The following is a 14,678-nucleotide window of genomic DNA, read 5'->3' on the forward strand; positions in this document are numbered from 1 at the left end:
GGAAGGGCCTTGCTGGTATTGAGTACTTCCTACCTGAAATTCAATTTGCAAGATATCCTTTGTAGGACTGTTACTCTTTCTTATATAGCCCAGGATGCCTCATTTGATTAATCTGTTGCTTTTATAGTCAGGGTGGCTGAGACTGTGGGGTACTAAATGTAGTGAATAATCTGTACTCTTGTACGAGCACATGACAACTCTTACTGCTTAAATGGTGAAAATGGAGGGAAGTTCAACTTCAGGAGCTGGCAGCCTTTTAAGCTGTCCAGACCACTTTTTTATCTCCATGGATTCTTGCTTTATTTTAAAGGGTGTTTCCTTATCAAGCTCATTGGCTGCTTGCCCAAATTAAAAAAAATCCCAAAATATTACCATAATTTTTTGACAACAAGGTGAAAATTTCAGTGTAGGTCAAGACTTCCACAGGTTGCTTCTTACGGTCTGGCAGATATAAGTAGGTTGAATTTTTCCATCAATAAAGCAGAAAACATTCAGCCACTTACTTGCTGCTCAGGCAGCGTCGCAGTGAGTACGAAGCCCCTCCTCCACAGGTGCGCGAGCATTCGCTCCATGAGCCCCAGGCATCCCACAGCGAGTCTCGGTCCTCCTCCGAGCGAGCTGTTCTGGAGCTCTGAGGAGAGGGAAAAGGAAAAAAAAAAAAAAGAAATAAGGAAAGAACATTTAAGCATCAAAACTTCTGCTGCTAGTTTAACCTTTCTTTTTGCTGGATATCGTTTTGGTTATTAAAAGTCCTGAATAAATTGAATAAATCTGTTCCTCTCTGGCATGCTACTGGTTGACAACAGTTCCTTAGTAGGGAATGTGTATGAATTCACTTTCATCTTTTGAATATCCTACTTCATCTCAGTTTGAGGCTAGTGAAGACTGCTCTAAGACAGCTCTTTGAACAACAGAAACAAAGGATCTTTTCTGATTAAGAAATGGAGTATTATAGACATCAGACATTGTGCTCTGAAGTTATGCTGCTGTGTTGGAAGCTATGAAAAGGCATATTGAAAGGAACCTTCCAAAATGATCCTAAGGAAAAAGTGAAACACAACATAGTGAATCAATGTGCTAAAAAGGCATTCTATATAATAACTTTCATGCACTTACCATAGGGAAATTGAACTATCATCACGTCTCTGTATAAAGGTCTATGAAACTTGCTGGACAAAGTTTCCCTAACTGTTTCATCCCGACTGTTTCCTAGTTTAAAGAATAAAATGCACATTCCCTGAAAAGCAGAAGTTACCAACATCAGAATGTTGGTCATAAGCATATGTGTCATAAACATATAGCAGTATATGTCTCAAATAAAGCAGTCATACCTATATTCAGCATTTCATTTTCGTTCATGCAAATGCACCGCAGAAACATAGATTCATAAGGACACAAATAATTTAACCATATAGATAGATATTGTCCTTAGTGGGTAATGTGGTTTTGCTGGAAAAACTGACTAATCTAGCAAAGTTGCACCAAAAATGCCTGTGTCTGATGGAGATAGGCAGTGTTCTCCTTCAAAACTTTACTTGTGCTATGAGCCAGCGCCTGGTGAATAGCAGTTCTAACTGCACTTGAAATTAATGAGAGAGAAAAACAAGGACATGAGTGAGACTTTAAAGGTACACTTTAACAGAAAAACATGGCCCATGTTACAGCAGTCAGCTTTAGCTTTCATAGCATCACAGAAGATACTGTGTTGGAAAACACCCATCAGAATCATCAATCCCAACTCCTGGCCCTGCACTGGCCATCCCAAGAGTCACACCATGTGCCTGAGAGCATTGTTCAAACACCTCTTGAACTCTGTCAGGCTGGTGCTGGGACCACTTCCCTAGGAAACCTCTTAGTGTGTTCAATTATCCTCTCAGTGAAAACCTCTTCCGGATATCCAGTCCAAATCTCCTCCTCCTCCTCACAGCCTCAAGCCATTCCCTCACGTGCTGTCACTGTCACCACAGAGAAGAGCTCAGTGCCTGCCCTTCCCCTGCCCCTCACAAGGAAGTTGTAACTGCAGTGAGGTCTCCCCTCAGTTCCCTCTTCTCCAGGCTGAACAGACCAAGTGACCTCAGCTGCTCCTCACATGGCTTCTCTTCAAGGCCCTTCACTGTCTTTGTTGTACTCTTTTGGAGCTCTCTAACAGTTTAATGTCTTTCTCATATTGTGGCACCCAAAAACTGCCCTCAGCACTCAAGGTGAGACCACTCCAGCTCAGAGCAGAGCAGGAAAATCCCCTCCCTTGCCCAGCTGACAATGCTGTGCCATCAGCCAGAACCTCCTGTTTGTTGGCAACGTTAAGGGATTATTTGAGACACAGAGATAACTCAACACTGAAATAATTTCACTTTAAGTAAAGCTGAGTAGTAGTAATGAAATATGGTGAAATATATCAGCCCTGAATAATTTTATTCATGAGTAAAAAAGAAGATTAATTCAGTCTGTGAGAGATAATCTGGGCCCTGTCTAATGAGTGTGTAACAATTATTTGACACACTCATTTTATCTTAGCTTTATTAAAAAAAAAACCAACCAAAAAACCCCACAGCAATTGCAAGGGTAAATATAAAACTTAAAGTTTCATAAGCAATCAGATTCTGACTATATGTGACTCAGTCTCTAGATTTACATTGGAGACAGAAGACGTGACAACTTACTGAGGTTATTTCACCTGACTGCTTTTTGAAGAGTAATTTTTATGAAGTAAAAACGAATATTTACAGTTTTATTCTCTTAAAATAAAAATACATGTTGGTGCTTCCAGTTTATAGCAAAAAAAAATACTTTCAAACTGCAGATGAGTGCATGACCTGATCATTCACCCTTGGCTGAAAGCTCAAAGACATAATTTGAGAGGGTTACAAGGTAAACTCATGTGAACCAAGTACTCTTACTCCACCATATACGATAGCCATCAGCACAGCTAGACAGACATTCTGTGGGTCCAAGTTCTTCGACATAAATTGTGATCCCACCCAAAGGAGATCTGTGAGCCTATTACTTGCATTCCAAAATTTGCTTTAAGACCTATATATTCCCAGAAACCATGTGATCTCAACCTGGAACAGGCTTCAAGTTTTCTTTTAACAAGTGGAATAAACATAATTCATCTCAACACCACCCATGTTTAATGTTAAAGAAAGTAGAGTGTTTTCCTTCCTGTGAGTAAAAATTGAGCTTGAAGTTCTGGCAATACCCAAAAAGTCGTTTCAAATCAGAAAACAACTGTCCATTACAGATTTATTCCAGCTTTGAAGGAAATATACACAATTACTAGCTAAGAATTCGTTGTCTAGCATAGATTTTTTGAAAGTAGTTTCTACAGGTAGTTAATAATTGCTACCCACTTTTGTCAAAATTAACTAAAGATCTTACTTTAAAGTAGCAGTCAAGAGTACTGCAATGGAAGAACTCCTACAAAACTTCTTTAAAGCCCTGAAGTTCCTGTCATAAATAGTAAAGACAAGGAAAAAAAAAAAAAGGGGGGGGGGGAATATATGTCCTTAAAGTTGAAAGGAGTAAAGCTGGCACCACCTGAATCTTTCTTTTAGTAACAGTTCCATCACAGGAAAAGTCTTCTACTCTGCTAGAGGTACTCCAGATTGGTGGTTCTCAAAATGCCAGAGTATGTCAAAGAAGGAAAATGCAGTCATCAAGGCTCATTATGCCCCGTTGCTGGTACCAGACCTTCCTTATCCCTTCTGTCAATTCTAGGTGGATGTCAGCCTGAGCTTCCCAGAAAAAATCCATTTCTTTGTTGAGACGAAACTCAGGATGCCCTGACATCAAAAGTATCAAGTCAGAAATGCCACCCTTAAGCAATTTGCTTATTGATGACCTATATAAACAAATAAATCTGCTAGCACTAATCAAAACCAGATCTTCCTTAATCCCTTACTATCTTAGTATACACATCTTAATCGGATGGTGATTCTGCATCTACCACCCCACTCCCAAAGAGCTGTCTAATGAGAAATACGAAGAACAGCTTGTGCTATTGGACTAGAAAGCAAAAAGGATCCTGTGTAAAAAATGAAATCACTCTCAGTAGATAGAATACTCAGGTGAAGACGCTTACAGAAGTAAAAAAAATAAAGTTTTAAATTACAAGTCAAACAAAGGAATTTTCATAATACAAACAAAATGAATCTGACATAATCAGATAAGACTAATAGAGATAGATCTCCAACCTGATTCTTCAAAAAATCCAGCTTCAGTGTTTAATAGTAATTTCTGAATTTACTAAAGAGTTGTCAGGCATTCATGTTATATTCAGTGGTGCTTCCTACCCTTTCTGCCTACAGTACACAGAATTCATTTAGACTATTCTGGAATACAAGTGTCACACATCCTTAAATCACAACAGCTACCTGGACATCTAGGAGCTGAATGCCTGATAAGAACCAGGTTTCTTTTAAAAGTGTAAGTGTGCACATGCGTGTAGGTGCATAGAGGGAGAAAAATGAAGAGCAGCAAGACCTGTTCATGTCCTGAAGTCTACAAAAGAAGTTCAACCTTAAGAAAATAAATCTTAGTCACATATTGGAATTTAAAATTTTGTTTGGAACAGTGCTATCCCTACAGAATCCAGCTATTTGTCAGTGCCACACAGAAGACTGTGTGTATAAACACAGATCACATGGTTTACTTTCTCCTCTGGTTCTGAGGCATCCAGTTTTCCTCCTCTTTCAGTAAAAGGCTGCTGGAGTCCTTTTTTCAAGCACCCAGTGTGTTTCTTAGATTAAACAGCAATACAGACAGTGAAAAATGCAATTAAACTCTTGTTGGACTACAGCATTGATACAGAATTTAGTCCAGTTATTTCCCAGATAATATGAACCACTGGTTTGCTTAATAAATTTATATCATCTGGTTCTTATCATATCCTCACTGTTTCAGGGTATGATGAAGTGTCAGTGACAATATGCAAGGCTCCTCTGAGGCCACTGCCTAAACTTGCCTTTAGCTACTGTAAAAATCATGCTAGGGACAGAAAACTAGTATTTTTTCTTCTGTAATGGTCTTTCTGCCCAGACTTTTCAGATAAGTTTAAATGCATCCCTATATGAATTCTTGCCAAGCCACAGATTCTTCTTTGAGTAATCCTTGAGCATCCTTTGATGTGAGTTTGTCACTGAGATTAAATATATATTTCACAGTACTGAAATGCTGTCTGCAGCAAACCAGGAAGAAACTGCTATCAGCACTTCCCTAGGTGAGTAACAGCAGGGGACAAGGCCAGTGACCTCAACTCCTTATAAAAACCATGTATTTCAAAACTTCAAAAAACTTCAACCAATGTAAATGTACGGTTTATAAGATTTCATTTGCGCAATGTTATGTATCTTTATTGCATTCCATCCAAGTTAACAACTGGATGGAAGCCCATGCGGGAAACTGTTTGGAAATTTCTGGCTTTTGAAAAAAGACAAGGCAGAACAAATTCATAGCCAGTTGAATTGATATTGGTAATTGCCATCAGAAAGAATGTTAACATGAAGACATTTCTGACTAACTTTTGCAACTTTTCAAAGCAAGTAACTTGAAAATTTCATAGGTAAAATATTCTGACATATCAAGTTTGCAATGCACAAAAAGAAAATGTTTAATTTATCTAGGCAAAATGTTGCACATCACTTTAAATGGTACTGTATGACCAAAGCTCATCTACTCTTCCAGAATAACTGTACCATACTGATAAAAGGACTTAGGAAAGTAAGCCTCATCCTTCTGAGGAGCATGATTCCCTGGAAGCACTAGGATTTCCCATGACAATAGTTCTTCAGTTCCAAGTAGGTATCTTTCCATTTCACATGCCTCATGAAACCAGAGGTCCCCAAGTCAGCCTTAGCAAACCATGACTTTAACCTATTTTCTTTTCCCAAAGATCAGATTTAGGGTCAGGACAGATGAACACTGTTTAGCTGGTATGGTAAATAGCTTGTCTTCCCATCGTCTTGTGTGTATCCCATGTGAAAGCAAAAAAAGGACTTCTGCCACCAGACCTGCAACCCAGCCAGCTTCCAGAAGGACCACACAAACCAAAAAATCCTGCCTACCTGACATGCTTACCAAAGTAATGGAAGTTCTGCTCTCACAGAAGTTAAAAAATGAAAAGAGAAGAGCTCTTTTACCCAATCTGCCTGAGTTGTTTACTGCACCTGAGATGCAGTGCCAAGTGACTGCAAGTGCCATTGCTGCCATGAACAACTGCATGCAGTTCCATATGGCCAGATCAAAAGGATGCCTATGGAAAGGTTCAAAATACTCCTACAACACTATATTTCCTGGTGAACAACCTGGAAAGAAAAGTAGCTGTAGTGAGCATCAGACATCTTGATGTGAAAGTGACTATTCCTTGAACACTGTCCCCTCAGTTCCCTAGAGGCTAGTGGCTCCCTTCTACTGGGAATGCAACTATGAGCTGAACAGTAGCATCCCACTTGCCCCAGGCCTCACAGTCTTGTAAATTAACTTAGGAATTTTTGCCTCCTTTCTACTTGCAAGTCAAAGCAAAAGGCCTCTGAGAGGATCAAGAGAGTATTTCCTATGGAAAACCCCTGGCACAGGAAACCCTTGATCTGAGTGTCTCCAAACTCCAAGGAAGGCACTGGCACAGAAGCACAGGCATGTGAGCATGTATTCTGAACTTTGGGTAATTATGCTCACATTTTTCTAGTGCAGATAAATGGGCCAGGATTTATTATTTCAGTCTCTGAAAAAGAAATAAAGAAAAAAATCCAAATCTCTTTCTGGATAGTTTTAAATTTACTCTTTCTTCTTGCCCCAAAGCATCCATTGCTTAAAAGAAACAGGGGAAGACACCTTGATGAGGACTGAAGAGGAAATCTCACCAAGATACTCTTGCAGTTTCCCAGTGCTTATTCTGCTCCTGTGAACAAAAGGAAAGAATAATAGGTGGATTTCTCTTTACCCTAAAGGAAAACACCTGATACACACAGAGAGCTAGCTCAGTTCAGGGACAGTGGTAAAAATTTGCTGTGTTAGTCCTTTTCAGTGCTGTGGTTCTTTTTGTCCTCTTTTATTCTTAACAGCAAGACAGACTCATTACTAAGGGGACAGAAATTGATAAATACAGTATGTTTTCCTTTTGCACAGGAAAGCAGAGGTTTATTGAGAGGGCACTAACCTCACATCCCTTCCTAACCATGACTTGATATGGCTATTGCACAAGTAATGCGATGAAGTGTCACACTGAGCTCCTGAAAACACTGTGTCTGTAGTCTCAGTGTTGTACACAGCTGTACCCTCTTACATCAGTATCTCCACACATCAGTTCATCTCAGAAAGATAAGAACATTGCCACTTCTGTCCTTATGGTCACAAGGGATTCCCAAAGCCCTGAAGCAAGCCATATAGCTGCGCTGTGTATATGAGAGGACACAGCCTCCAATGTGCAACAACAGAGCAGGGAATTGATTAACAGCCATCTCCGGACATTAAGAGCTAAACAGCCATTCCTAAACCTGGACTGGAAGTTGTATCCCAGGAGAAATGTGCCAAATGTGAGCTCATTTCTTCTCATAGAAGGGCAGCAGCCAGTTGGAGGGGCGGGGAAGGGGGTTGCTGGCAGAGGATGGAGCTGACACCATATCACTTCAACGTGTGCACGCTGTGTTCTGTGTAATATTTTATAACAGTGCCTTATAAACCTCAGATCAGTCCTATCTCTCACCCCTCTTACCCAAATGAAAATACGTATCAGGAGACCAATGTGAATGCAAAAGTTTTTTGTCTTGCTCTCATGGACAGAAGTTATAACATTCTGTTGCATTTAAATCCTGCCGTGCTGGTGTAAACACCAGGCATGGGTGATCCAATACAGAGCAAGTCCAAGCTGGCTCAGCCTCAGACTTGTCGCCTTATTGACTCAGGGTTTTTAAGGCTAGGACTGGTTCAGATGCAGGATAGGTGAAATCACTTTTCAAAATTCGGAACCCACCCAAAAGCACGGGTTCAAAAGTGCATCTTGCACTCCAGGACTTCGGTTTTGTCTTCCACATTGCAAGAACTGTGGGCAGGGAAAAAGCAAACAAGGCGCACAGCAAGGACATGAGAGAAAAGTAAAATTGTAACCTGTGGTGAGGCCTACTGCATGCCAAGTGTTTTCTCAGTGGTGAGAAATCAAAGTGTGTGCTGGCTGTGCTGTGCTCAACAGCTTCAAGAAAAAACAGCCAATACACACCTGACACTTAAAGCTCCACCATGTCTCCAAAGAAGAAGACATTTACATTGAAGAAATTTATATTGGACATTTTCCTTTTTAGTAAACTGACCTTAATCTTCATATATTCACCCTCCCAACCTAACCTTTGGTAGAGCTCACAACGTTCCACACTGAGTCCCCTCACAAAATACCATTTTGTCTGGGTTTAGAAACCCTGGTTCTCACAGTCTGAGCTTGAAGACATTGTTGCATTAGCACAGATTTTGATCAGCACAGCTTTTACTCAGACCTAGGACATCCCAGTCTCTGGAGCAGATCACAGCACTAAGGCAAGGTGACATAGGTTGCAACAGGCAGATGACACTGGTCAGGAGGCATTTCAGACAAAGGAAGAGAACATTCCAAAGACTTGTGCAATTTCAGACAACATCCACAGTTATGAGCTTTATTCAAAACAAATTAAGCTTCCTGTTCTTCTGATAGTCTGCCATCTCCCTCAGTTACGTCATGGAGATGTCTATGTGCTTAATTTTAATGACAAGTTGTTGAAACATTAAGCCTTGGTGGAGGCATGAAAACCAAAAGGGAAATATTTGCATAAAAAATAGTGGGGATGGAGTCAGGAAAGCACATAGGCAGAAGGCAGGAAGAAAGGCAGGGAGGTGGGAAGGCAGGCAGGAAGACAGGAAGGAAGGCAGGAAAGAAGGACCAGATTTGTTTGAATATTTTTTCCCATGAATTTACATTGAACTCCTCTCATGCTGCCCTCTAATCCCATGTGATGAGAATTTTTTCCCTTGCTGTACTCAAAAAACAGAAGTGACACATCCACATTTTGAACCAGTTTGCTACAAAAAGGATATGCATTTCTCTCTATGTCTTCAGCTTATCACAAGGCTGTCAAACATAGGCGATAAGACACTCACTCTTGACCTGGTGCTTACCAGCACTGATGGGTGGATGAGCCCATTGGAGAATGACAAGACTGCTGAAGTCTGGAGTGGCAGAATTTTAGAATAAAAGCCACAGAAACTCAAATTTTTTGTTTCACATATTTCTGTCACAATACTTCCCTCTCCCCTTCAGCTAACTCAGATCTCCCATTTTTAAAACATGGCTGGACCTTTAAGAGACATATTGGACAGACCATAGGAATGAAAATCCTGAAAATCCTCTCTCTTTTAAAAAGTTACAGGAAGTATGAAAATGTCATATCCAAAAGACATTTACAGTAAGACAGCCTTGGACTTGTTAAGGGCCCTGAGCAACTCATGCTTTTAACAATTCGGACTGAAAGAAATACAGGATTTCAGTAAACTAGTAAGTAAGTAAATAAATAATTAATTCACTCATCTGATGCCAGCATCAAAACAGTAGGAGACCTTATTACTTCCTTTATTTCCTTTCATATCTGGCTCTGTTGATATAGCACACAATGTGAACAACATACTGGCAAACTTCAAACAGGGACTGAGATTACATCCAACAAAGCTAGAAGGGGAAGTTCAACACCCACACAGTATATTCATACGGAAACAAACCAAATATATTTATTTTATGTGACAGTTTGAATTTATTATTAGTTGCATATAATATCCTGTCTCATTTCTTGAGGACTCTTGGAGTTTACTTCAGGATGTCTTACATTATCATACAACCCTTCCCCTCTACCCTGACACCCTCTCTGCTGAACCTCCTCTATGAGAAGTCTCTAACAAGCAGAAATTTTAAAGTTTGAAGCTTTGGAAGATATTTCATAAAGGCAGTGAAGACTAAAGTGGAAGCAATGTGAAAATTAATGTACAGTAGAATCAATGAACATACCACTAATTTCTCTGCACAGCTAGAAGGACTGCCCCTGTAAGCAGTGACCAAAAAATCCACAGGTGGCTAAACTATTAAGACTTCTACATATGCTGGCCTTGTAAGAAAACAAAATTTCACAAACATACACTGCTTTCCCTCCCCTTCCAATTTGACCCACTTCAGCTACTTTTATAAGAAGTTTGGAAAAGCTCAGTTATTACAGAAAAAGAAAAAAGGTGGTCATACGTGGAATTAAATTCTAAAGATGATACTTAAAAGGTAGATGATAGATGAAAATCTCAGACTTATGATGAAATTATTTACATTCCCTGAGATAGAAGGATGTCTAAGTGGTCAGATTTACTAAGCTTTGACTTTTATTGGTCTGTTTTCAACACTACACCGGGTTAACAGACCTAAGAGAAGATCTCATTCCATGAAATATGTGTCCTTTGCTGACTTCCCCCATTTTGCCTCTACAGACTTCTAAGAGTTAGAACATGTTGTAGCACCTTGAGTATGCAAAACTGGTCAGCCATCTGTTAAGACAAGCCTGCTGTCCATAAGGTGATGCAAAAAGCTGGAGAAGTCCACAGCAAAAATTTGCCATTCCTTTTCAAGAGTTAGGAAGAAGTTTTGGTTCAAACCCCAGTACAATATTCTGATGAAACAAACACTTCATGCCAATTTTTGGATTAGTTGTTGTCCACCAGATAAGAAGACTTATTTCAGAACTGTCCTTGGCTTGTGCTGAGACAAATAATTTATTTTTATTTTTCCTGCTCCCCATCATGTTATTATAGGACCTGGTAGTTGGTATGTTTTCCCTTTTTTCTTCCAATACCTTTAGCTTTTTAATTGTTTCCATAAGAATGATCTTACCATTCTTTTTTCTTCCTCAGACTGCAATTTCCGAGTTTTCCCCCATGTAATTGTCTCCCATACAATTCTGAGTTCTCTTACAAAGTTAAGAAAATAGCTATAGAAAAGCAAATAGAACCAACACTGCTGTCTGCAGATTTGATAATACAACAGAAACCATGAGGTTTTATTTGGACACCTTATGACACCTTATAAGGGATTAAGGTTTTATTTGCTTCAGTGAAAATTTAGTCATGCAGAGATTGATACTTCTCTTCTGATGAATTTTTTGTCTGGTCATGTGGCCTTCTCAGACTTTACATTGACTCATGAACCTTCTGAACATTGAAGGTTGTCCAGCTGACAGATCTATGATTACAGGTGACCACATTCAGACAATCCACAGTGTCATGTCACACCTTCTTTTATTATTCTTTTGGAGCCCTATGAATCTAGCAAAGTCATTGAAAGAACACATTAAACTTTAATGGCACTGGTGAAGCAGACCAGTAGCTCAACAGCCTACATCAAGTGCTGACTTCTTTTCACTGAAGTCCAAAACCAAAAAAACTTTCATCACACAACCTTAGTTTAGCTCATGCAAGCTTCTGCATTTGGTAGAAAAAAGAAAAAAAAATATACTACAAGAATCTGAAGGAAGAGGTTAGTAAAATATGTCCTAATACAGAGTTCTAGAGTAATATAGGAAGAAATTATACATAGTAGCATCTAGTCCTTCCTATAAGAAACGGTTTCGTTTTATAGACATGACACATCTGAAGTACAGCAGCATGGGTCACAAACCACATTGGTGAGATATTTTCATTTTGTAACATGAATAAATCTCAGCTTTGTGTAGCTGAACTCTGCATTTCAGTTCATCCTCACCCAACCAATCTGAGCAAATGCTAGTCAGTATGTATACATGATCCTGCATGAAAATCCATTTGTGCTCTTTGGACCTCATACTGGAAAAAAACCCCTTTCAATATACCTACAATTTTTGAGACAGACGAGCTGACACAGCAGTAGGTAGACCTATCTACACATGAAAGGAAAAACCGTCAAGCTTTATACATTCAGATGTAAACAAGAAACATATTCATTTCACTGCCTAATTGCGCTTGTGGTCATCCAAGACAGACCCAGTTAGATAATAGGGGAGTGTAATGCCAAAGAGCCTGGAAGGAATGGACTATTCTATTTGACTATTTTCCATGTACAAATTAGCACAGCAAAAGAAAGAAATCCTGCAGAAAAACACATGTACTTTATTATAGCCCCTAGTGTTACTTCTGCAAGTATCACAACAGTAACAAAGAGCTAAAAAATGCTGCTGAAAAGATGCAAATAACAAATGCAAAAATGCTTAAATGTCCCTCTGACGTGACATGATTTGACTTCTAGTTTGTCTGAGCTCATGGCTGGTTTTGGTTTGGACACATTCCTTTGAGTTAGACAACTGTGATTTCTTGTGCTAGGCTTTTATTTTTAAACTAACAGAAAGGAAAATCTCTGGAACAAAATGCCTGCTCTTTCTTTTGTTACTCTTAAAAGTAGTATTTCCTTAGCCTGAAAAGTTCATGGCACAATAAGCAAAATTTTACAACTATCTGGTCTTTCTCTGGAAAGAGAAACTTTTCATCTTTTTCAAGACAAGCACCTTAGTGTTATGGCTCAGATTCTTAAGAGTAGCCATGAAAATACTTAGTCCACATAAATGCTAGAGAAACTGGCTCTCTGAGTATGGAGCAAGTTTTAGGACATTTAACAAAATACACTAGGGACCCCCAGTGACCTTACTCAAGCACCACTCAACTGAAAATGAATACAATTTCTTCTGAAGAAGGCTAAGAACCCCAATGGAGTAGTGAGCTGCGCTCACTACTACATCACTCCAGGCAGCTGATAGTGAGAGAAAGAGGAGGAGCTATTGCTGTTGCTGCCTGTGGACTTGTCACAGCCTGTGAGGCTGCTAAGGCTCAATTGCCTTAGCATCACATGCACATAGCTGTACATGTGCCTGGGCTGTGCAACCTCCTTCCTGAGGCAATGATGCTGAGTGAAGAATTTAGGTGCTACTTCTACGGTGTCGTACTGAAAATTTAGGAACAACTGATAAATTATTCTAAGACCAATAGTGTAAGCATTTATTGAGTAACCTTAGTGCTTACAACTGTGAACTTTTGCTGAAGTTACTGAAGTGCCACATGACAAGAAGCTGCTGCTGCTGGTTATTGTGGGAAAGACAGGGCCTTTAGAAGAGATACAAGGTGATACACAAAAATCCAAACACTGATTGTCATGGATTTCAAACTCATTCTGTCTACTTGGCTAAAGGCTAACATCTAGGATGCTGACAGCCAGGTCACAGACTGATTTAATGACTTCTTGTTTTTCTCTCAAGAAATATCTATGAGCTTTCTACCATGCCTTTGGTGAACCCAAGCAGCAATAAACTACAGTAGGAACAGGTATACCAAGGCATCCTACAACTTATCCCTATCTCTAGCCAAGCTGTAAATCAAATATGGAATGTTTACCTAATCTCCTGCTGAAAGCAAGTGAGAGATTTTCCCAACTATGGAAGGAGCAAAAGAATGGTCTGATTCAAAAAAGAAAGTTAAGCTTGCTTCACATCCCTATTCTTAAGGTACAAAGAGATTTGGCGGGAGGCGGGGGGGAAATCTCGAAGCAGTGTAAGTCATACAAATAAAAACTGGTACTGGTAAAATGTGGAATAAAATGCATAATAGTTGGCACCAGAATGCATTATTTATTTTCATGAATCAGGGACTGAGAACTTAATTCACAAGCAGCAGAGTGATATACAAATATTATGAGTATGAGCTTAACATGGGGCCCAATCCCACAGTCTTGTGGAGTAATATCTCCTGTTGATCTTCCTTTAATTAGTTCTGCAGGACTGTCTCAGTCATTACTGACTTATTACAGTCATCAGGTAATAAACATCTCATTTTCATACGTGAAAGAGAATCTATGCTGACTTTATGCCATTTTGTGTGAATTCAGTATTATAAATGGAAAACAGACTTTCAAACAAAGTAAGACTTTTATATCAGTACAAATAGCATTCTTATTTCTAGTGCTCAATAGTATTTAGTGACTCTATATCCAAAAAGCCGTTCCTTTTTTTTTAATAATACAATTATTTAAAAGAAGTATTTTGAACAGGGTAATCCTAATGTTTAGCTCTCCATGCGGTTTACTAAAAATTGTCTTGAGATTAGTTTACAATGATTATTGTAGATTGGTTGACACTGATAAATAAGATGGAATCTGCTATAAAATTAAATGTATTTCTTAATGATGCTTTGCTGGTTGAACTACTACATTCAATCAAATTCTAGGAAAATGGCAATATACCTACGCCAAGACGACTCTGGTATCAAAAGTGTGCGTATATTAATATCCTTTCTGCAGATGTTCTGATTGCCAACTCACCACTCATAAAATTAGGTATGAGTCAAAATGGAACATCTTATGTCAATCAAACAGCACACGTACATCTTTCAGCTGTAAGCATCCTATCAGGATAATCAGGGGAAGTATGCACGAAAATAATCAAGTCTTCTGCTCTGAAGTATACCAGATATCACAGTATGTATCTTTCAAAGTTTGGTATAAACTTGACTCTGTAATGAGGTACAGAAATAAGGAGAGCTCATTTAAGCTGGTTTCAGGAAAAAGTTCAGTACATGCTGTACCTGTTTTCTCGGCATGTGCAGAAAAAAACTTTTTTTTTTTTTAAGGAAGAAAATGCCAGGAACATTACAGCACGATATAGTTTGATTTAAAG

General features: G+C 39.1%; 1 protein-coding gene across 1 annotated transcript in view; it reads right to left on the reverse strand.

Annotated features, from left to right (window-relative positions):
- ADAMTSL1 (ADAMTS like 1) overlaps positions 1–14,678 on the reverse strand; it is a 401,766-nt gene that overhangs the window by 166,731 nt on the left and 220,357 nt on the right. The window contains exon 3 of the mRNA XM_066568995.1: positions 504–631. Coding sequence (XP_066425092.1) covers positions 504–631 — 128 coding nt within the window. The remainder of the gene's footprint in view (positions 1–503; positions 632–14,678) is intronic.

The sequence above is a fragment of the Molothrus aeneus genome, chromosome Z, assembly GCF_037042795.1.
Source record: "Molothrus aeneus isolate 106 chromosome Z, BPBGC_Maene_1.0, whole genome shotgun sequence".
NCBI lineage: Eukaryota > Metazoa > Chordata > Aves > Passeriformes > Icteridae > Molothrus > Molothrus aeneus.